Below are 8,009 nucleotides of genomic sequence, written 5' to 3'. Positions count from 1 at the left end.
GGACGTGCCTGGAACACCTCCCTAGGGAGGCCCCCAGGAGGCATCCTCACCAGATGCTGAACTCCTTCACTAGGCGGTCAACAGAAAACTCTGACTGGACAGATAGTCTAGCTAGCTGTCTGGATTTACCTGCAGAGACCTGAGGACCAGGTTACCATAAGTCCTCAGATTTGACAGATAGTCTAGCTAGCTGTCTGGATTTACCCCGCAGGACCTGAGGACCAGGTAACCATAGTCCTCAGATTGGACAGATAGTCTGATAGCTGTCTGGATTTACCCTGCAGAGATTGAGGACCAGGTAACACATAGTCCTCAGATTGGACAGATAGTCTATGCTAGCTGTCTGGATTACCCTGCAGAGACCTGAGGACCAGGTGAACCAAGTCCTCAGATTGGACAGATAGTCTAGCTAGCTGTCTGGATTTACCCTGCAGAGATCTGAGGACCAGGTAACATAGTCCTCTGATTGGAAGATAGTCTAGCTAGCTGTCTGGATTTACCCCGCAGAGATCTGAGGACCAGTAACCATAGTCCTCAGATTGGACAGATAGTAGCTAGCTGTCTGGATTTACCCTGCAGAGATCTGAGGACCAGGTAACCATATCCCAGATGGACAGATAGTCTAGCTAGCTGTTGGATTACCCTGCAGGATCTGAGGACCAGGTAACCTAGTCCTCAGATTGGACAGATAGTCTAGCTAGCTGTCTGGATTTACCTGCAGAGAACTGAGGACCAGGTAACCATAGTCCTCAGATTGGACAGATAGTCTAGCTAGCTGTCGGATTTACTGCAGAGATCTGAGGACCAGGTAACCATAGTCCTCTGATTGGACAGATGTCTAGCTAGCTGTCTGGATTTACCTGCAGAGATTGAGGACCAGTTAACCATAGTCCTCAGATTGGACAGATAGTTTAGCTAGCTGTCTGGATTTACCCGCAGAGATCTGAGGACCAGGTAACCCATAGTCCTCAGATTGGACAGATAGTCTAGCTAGCTGTCTGGATTTACCCTGCAGAGATCTGAGGACCAGGTAACCATAGTCCTCAGATTGGACAGATAGTCTAGCTAGCTGTCTGGATTTACCCTGCAGAGATCTGAGGACCAGGTAGAATACCAACAAAGAGACAGAGGAAGGGGACGGACATCCAGCAGAAAAGAAGGACATCTAGTGGAATTTCCTGTGGCACCGGAGCAATCCCGGAAGTAGACCGTCGTGAATATAGACTACATCTCTCCTGACCACAACCCTTTTCTTCTACCTTTTTAGAAGTTGTACTCACTCCTTCACAACCCTTCTGCCTTTTCTGTTCCTGTCCTCTGCTCCAGATGCAGCCTCCATCCTCCTGCTCAGTTTGTCATGACCATAAAAGGAAAAAAACCAGGCCCTGTGTCCTTGCTGTTTCCCTCTTAGTTCCTCCATCCTCCCCTCTCTTCTCTCCAGAAGACTCCATCTCTTGCTCCCTCTCTCCTTTACATATAAATGTATATACAAATACGTAAAAGTTAAATTTACCTTTTATTCTTAGTACACATCAATGTCCATTTATTTAACTGTATTTTATTGTAGTGACCTTGTCTGTACTTGCGTTTTACAGCTAAGTGCACTTCATAAATAAATATATTGTTTTGCACTCCCAAAGTAGCATACATTTGCTTTTTTATTTGCAAGTATGGACAAAAGCTTGGATGAAATCGGTTAAAATGCTATAAAAAATAATAATACAGTTAGCAAAGTGTTAATTGCAACCCTACTGTGTTTTTTTCCTATTATTATAGCTGTTGTTTGGGAGGTGATGTGGGGGTGGTCAGTGTCTGGTATAATATCTGAACATTTGACTTACTTTATCCAGAAGCCTAAGGAACTTTCCAATATTTCATCAACACCTTATCTAAACATTTTGGGTGACCCTGGGGCTGAAGAACTGGATCAAATAACCAAAATCTCCAATAACAGAAGTCAAAGTTGCAAATATCTGAAAACCTGGGACCTGGGGAGTCTTAATTGCTGTACCACGTCCTCAAAGGACTTCAATATGCCATCAAAGATTCACATCCCCCAGTGTCACAATCCCCTTCTCGAACCAGTCCCTCAAAAAAGGGGAGATCTACCAGTACATAACTTCAGATTTCAAGAAATACTTGATGAGGCATTAAGATATGGATCCAGTTCAAACTGTTTTGTCCAAACTACTTTTAAATGAGAGATATTTGGATGTGTTTTTGCTTCACCATACACTTTAACAGACTGGCTTTGTAAGGGCAGTGAATGAGGCAAGAACAGAGTGCTCAATGCAATACCAGGGTGGGGCTCTCAGCAGGAAGTATGCCAAAAGTTAAAATCATAGTAATAATACAACACGGTAGACCCAAACCTCCTCTATCAATCGGTCTTTGTAATTTATAAAAAATGTTGCAGTTTTTTTTATTTTAATTTACCTTTCCATATAAAGGTCTTTGTTATCATGTCAGACTATTTACAATATGACAGGGGAACCTACCTGCACAGTCTTCTTAATGCGCTGGGAGGGCCCCGGGTAGTCCTTGGAGTATAGGTCAGTCAGGAACAGAGAGTTGATGAGTGTCGACTTCCCAAGACCAGACTCGCCTGAGGACAAGATAAGGGGATGAGATTATGAATTTAATGCCATCTCCATTTTGGCAAAGCAATGAAAAACTAGCATGTGTTATTTCACAAGAGCACAGCATATGAGAAGACGTTACGTGCATCCACGCATACGCTCAGCAGACAAACAACACATGCATTGCAAACCATACGTAAAAACATGTGCATATACTGCACACACACGCACGCGCACGCACACGCACACACACACACACACACACACTGCTCTCTGGAGCGGAGAAAATAAAGTAGATTCATGGTCTGTGAGGAAAAAGGTCAGAAGCTTGTCTGCCAGCATTTCCTCTCCACCTACTGCTTGCTCACTCCCTCCCTCAACATCCCCATTCATCCACTCTTCCTCCGTCCCTTTCACTGAACACTTCCCTTACATATAAATCTTCCTATTTCTCTCCTAACTGCCAACTTTCCATTCTCTGCTCCCATACTGATGTTAGGGACACAGCAGGCGCACAAACACACCGTTGATGTTTACTTGACAAAAAAGCACAGCCACTCCAAACAGACACACTGCAGATGCTCCCACACACACAATGCTGTGATTAATGGCCGAGCATTTGGCACGTGTCTCATGAAAAGGCGTTGGAGGGGTGTTTGGTTGGTCGGTGGGAGGGAAGGATGGCTGTTTGTCCTAACAAGACCTCTGACTGACTCCCAAAACACTATCACGCTGCTCTTTAGCCTTTGAAAATCTGACACCACACCCACCCCCATCATTTGTAACCAAACACCAACTTGGGTAGGTACGCAGTAGCTTACCGAGCATTAAGACGACAAATGTTAAGGAGGGCATCCCCATCTAAAAGAAGTCATTTAGAACTACTCTTTTGAAGTGTTATGGTTTTCCAGTATGTCTTTTCTGTGTCTCCCCCCCCACTCACACACAGTATACCTATATAAATCAGGTGATATGTATGTGTACACAAAAAATAAAAATACAGGACACTTGAACTAAATTTCCGCTACAGCAAGTTAACACATATACAATCCACCCCCCAGCCAAACATAGTGACACACTTTTTACATTTAAGTACATCTTATTTTAAACTACAGATGTCAAAAAAAACTAGTGTAACTACTGACTTTAATTCCCACGATTCAGCAATAACTCTTTTGAGAGACATTTTTTTTTTAGGTTTTTAGGGGATTCATCAAAATATTGTGCAGTCTAAGAAAAGGTTTAAAAAAGTGAAACACGATAATCAAAACTTGCCATGACCCAACGTGTCTCCACAATCCTAACTAAATAATTAAAGCTGGACCAAGGAGACTAACTGGGAGTGACCTGCTTGCCATCAGCGTGGTTTAGACTGCTGCAGTATCAGACTGGAGAGCCATCACACTGGGGAACTTTTTAAGCAGCTCATCCTCCACATAAGCTATACAACAATTAAAGAGCCCCCTATTAAACTCCATTTTAGCATCAAATTTGTGCTCTTGGGGTTTCCTAGAATAGGTTAGCTGTTCAAAAAACACAACATGTTTCTCATACTGCCCATTAGGGGTGTCAGGGTACCAAAAGTCCAGTAGTTGGTGCCAATACCAGAAAATACCACGATTCACGATGCTGATTTCCACATCACGGTAAAAAAAACCAAGTTTTTCTAAGATTCCATGTGCTTTAACTTTAAACATGAACTTCTTTATTAAAATATTACTATATGTGGCCAGGTTGGGTCAGTGGTAGAGCAAGCGCACATGAGGTGCCGCCAGAAACTGTCTCTAATTTCCAGCCGGATGTCCATCCCCGTCCTCGGTCTATTTGCTGGCGTTCTAACCTCTGGTGGATTTCTGAGGACTATGATTACCTGGTCCTTAGATCTCTGCAGGGTAAATCCAGACAGCTAGCTAGACTATCTGTCCAATCTGAGGACTATGGTTACCTGGTCCTCAGATCTCTGCAGGGTAAATCCAGACAGCTAGCTAGACTATCTGTCCAATCTGAGGACTATGGTTACCTGGTCCTCAGATCTCTGCAGGGTAAATCCAGACAGCTAGCTAGACTATCTGTCCAATCTGAGGACTATGGTTACCTGGTCCTCAGATCTCTGCAGGGTAAATCCAGACAGCTAGCTAGACTATCTGTCCAATCTGTTTTTTCTGTTGACAACTAAAACTACTTCTGAACGTACACATGTTCCACCAAAACATCTTCCTTCCTGAGACTATTTAGCGGCTCTGTCACATTTCAAATGAGTCATTTGCTGGAGAGAGAACAGTTACATTCCTACTTCCAAGAGGACATCTGGGTATTCCATCAGTCCATATTGACAAGGTGTGAAGCCCCGGTGGATTCTCGTCTTTACCCCTTCTAAACCCCTCGTGTGTTTGCTCGGTTTTGGATATTCTGTCCCAGTGTGAGTTATGAACACACTTTGTCTCAGTGTCTCCTACAGCCTCGACAACCAGGCCGACTCACCCGTTTAATGGACTGTTTGGAGTCAGAGTCAAGCACACGCACACACACACACACACACACACACACACACACACACACACACACACACACACACACACACACACACACACACACACCACACACACACCACCACCCAAACACACACACACACACACACACACACACACACACACACACACACACACACAGGCATCATTTCATGACGAGATAGCACAGATGTATAGAACCTCCTTCCCACTCCTCCCTGCGCTGTAAAGAAGGGAATGTTAGCTAAACGTGGAGAGGAGCAGCTGAGTAATGTGTCTGCGTATGTGTGTCCCTCAATGGTGAGCTGCAGGGTGCCATATTCCGGGGGGGATGCGTGGGATTTCCCCCTTTCTGGTTTACATATCCCTGCCTCTGCTGAATTATTTTCAACAAAATATACCCCCCTCCCCCTTAAAGGGATCAATGCTACTTCAGCAATATACCATATATTACAATATATACCTACAAAGTTTTTTTAAACTAAGCATCTGGATCCTGCTAAAAGAAGGCAAATTGCTGAAATTTGATTAGGATTTATTATGCTACTATTTGTAGGCTCCTACTGTCCAGCCTATGAACATAAGTCCAATTTCCACTCTCTTTTTAGCATTGTATAGCTCTCCATGATGACAAATAAACTAAAAATAAGAAAAATATCAGTCTCTTTCTATGTTAACTGCTCCACCGTGTTCAACAGCAATGGCCCTGTCCGTCTGATGATGGTAATCAGCTCTGACCACTTCAGGTTCATTCCAGGAAGAAGGTGCAGCATATTTAAAAGTCATTTTCTAAACTAAACTAGTGTGGATTAAAGAAGTACATTTCCAGTATCACAGCCCTGTGTTGCCATTCTCAAAATCCCTTTACTAATGGAAACAACAAACTTCAAGCTACCAAGCTGATTATGGCAACTTTTAAAGCTACTGTGTCTAATTTCTGTCTCCCCCATGAGGACGTTATGACAACAGCACGGTCTGCGCGTCCACATGATACAAGCCTTCCGTGATCACGTGGAGCTGATGGTCTTAATTATCTTTGTAGCAGCTCATTTGGCTTGAATGGAACGGACGTTCATTAATATCAAAAGGTTCCGCACTAAAACATCAAAGAAAATGGGGATGGTGCAACAAGGCAGGCCTGCTTGGTTCTTACAGGGAATGATTGTAAAGATGTATAAAAAAACATGTCTAGGTCATTTCCTCTCTAACTGGGAGGGTTTGGGACGGATTGTTGGGGTTGCTGTGGACGAAGTCTACTCGGAGATCCACTGGTAAGAGATAATGAGGTGTAACCATGTATCAGCTGATATAAATAGCTCATGTTTCTGTATTAATAGTTAAATTAATATTGTACGTGGCGTTTTCTTTTGCGGGGGGTAAATGTTCCACCAGAACCAGTTCCTTACCGAGACTCTTGCAGAAGCTGCATCCGAACATACTGTGCCCAACACAACTGTGATTGGTTTAAAGAAATGCAAACAACCCAGAATGTATCTGTGGTGTGGCCAGACCTTAAACCACAGCGCTGTGGAGATACAATCTAAAATTCTAGACTGAAATCTAGAAACTAAGCAGCATTCTGATCTCCATTTGTTTGTGTTTGGCTGCACAGCTTAAGTGGAGGATTTGTAAAAAATTAGTTAGTTAATTAGTTTCTCTGACAGACAGCCCCACAGTGTTAGAGACGCTCACTGCAGTAGTCTAACCCCCACCCTGAGGGCAGGTCCATCCCAATTAGCCTCCCTGGTTCAGCTTTAATTAAATATTGGTTCCACATGACAAGCGGCAGCTCTCTGTGAACACACTAATGACCTGACTGCCAGTGATGGATTGCTGAGCCTTCCAGCTCATCCCTGCTGTTTCTCTTCCTCTTATTGAGACATCCCTCCATCTCCGTACAGCTCTGTCACTGATGTGTTGCTCAGCCTCAAACCACATTCCATTTTGTCCCATTACTTTCTGCATCACCGTTGCCCCTTGTACTTTAACATTATTATTCTAAGTATGGGGGGGATCATTTTGCCCTGTGTTAACAGAGGGTAGTGACGCTTATATAGTCCTAAATTCCTTCATTTGTAATTGGACTTAACACTTTGGGATATAAGGATCCCATGTTCCAGCGGTTTCAACACAAGCTGTCCAGGCTTGGTGGAACACATGCAGGACAGAGACTACGAGACTACCAAATCTGTTATTGATTGGCCCGGTGTGACACTGCATCACATGAGGGGCTTGATGCTGTTATATGAAGTCCATTTTGCCATTTCAGTATAATTAAACCATGAACAAAAAACAGAAAACTTCCAAACGCACATGTAAGCAACTGCATAATCCGTATCATTTAATCCTTTAGATTTCCCTCAGGTCCTTTCTATCATTAAGAAAAGGATGCATACAGTATTACCTTCTCCGAAAAGCCTAAGGATGACTCTCATTTCTCTGTCTTCAGTGTCTGTCTATGCTGCAGCCAGCCCTGCCTTCATTTTTGCAAATTCAATATATTTGCATACTCAGATCTGATCCCAATGTGGGCACAAAAGATAATGAAAAGACATTTTAATACCAGGGGTATATGCAAAGAAATATTGGATAGGATGTTGCTATCCAGATAAAGAGATAACATCCAGATAGAGACCAGATCAACAGTTAATACCAGTGCCAATACCATTATGATATATTAAATTACACTGATAAAACAGCATTCACCAACTGTTCAACAACTGTGCTGCAAGGGTGTTTAGACATATTTAAAAATACACTGAACAAAATTATTAACACAACACTTTTGTTTTGCCCCAATTTTTCATGATCTAAACTCAAAGATCTAAGACTTTTTCTACGTACACAAACATCTTATTTCTCTCAAATATTACAAATCTGTGAATCTAAATCTAATTCTGTGTTAGTGAGCACTTCTCCTTTG

At 42.9% G+C, this 8,009-nt stretch overlaps 1 protein-coding gene across 1 annotated transcript in view; it reads right to left on the bottom strand.

Moving 5' to 3' along the window:
- The window catches only part of LOC116693485 (septin-7-like), a 50,727-nt gene that overhangs the window by 22,132 nt on the left and 20,586 nt on the right, over window positions 1-8,009 (bottom strand). The window contains 1 exon segment of the mRNA XM_032522489.1: window positions 2,499-2,605. Within this exon segment, the coding sequence (XP_032378380.1) occupies window positions 2,499-2,605 (107 nt within the window).

Source organism: Etheostoma spectabile, chromosome 8 (assembly GCF_008692095.1).
Source record: "Etheostoma spectabile isolate EspeVRDwgs_2016 chromosome 8, UIUC_Espe_1.0, whole genome shotgun sequence".
NCBI classification, from domain to species: domain Eukaryota; kingdom Metazoa; phylum Chordata; class Actinopteri; order Perciformes; family Percidae; genus Etheostoma; species Etheostoma spectabile.
The sequence above is the reverse complement of the archived record's forward strand: the minus strand, read 5'-3'. Positions and strand labels throughout refer to the sequence as shown.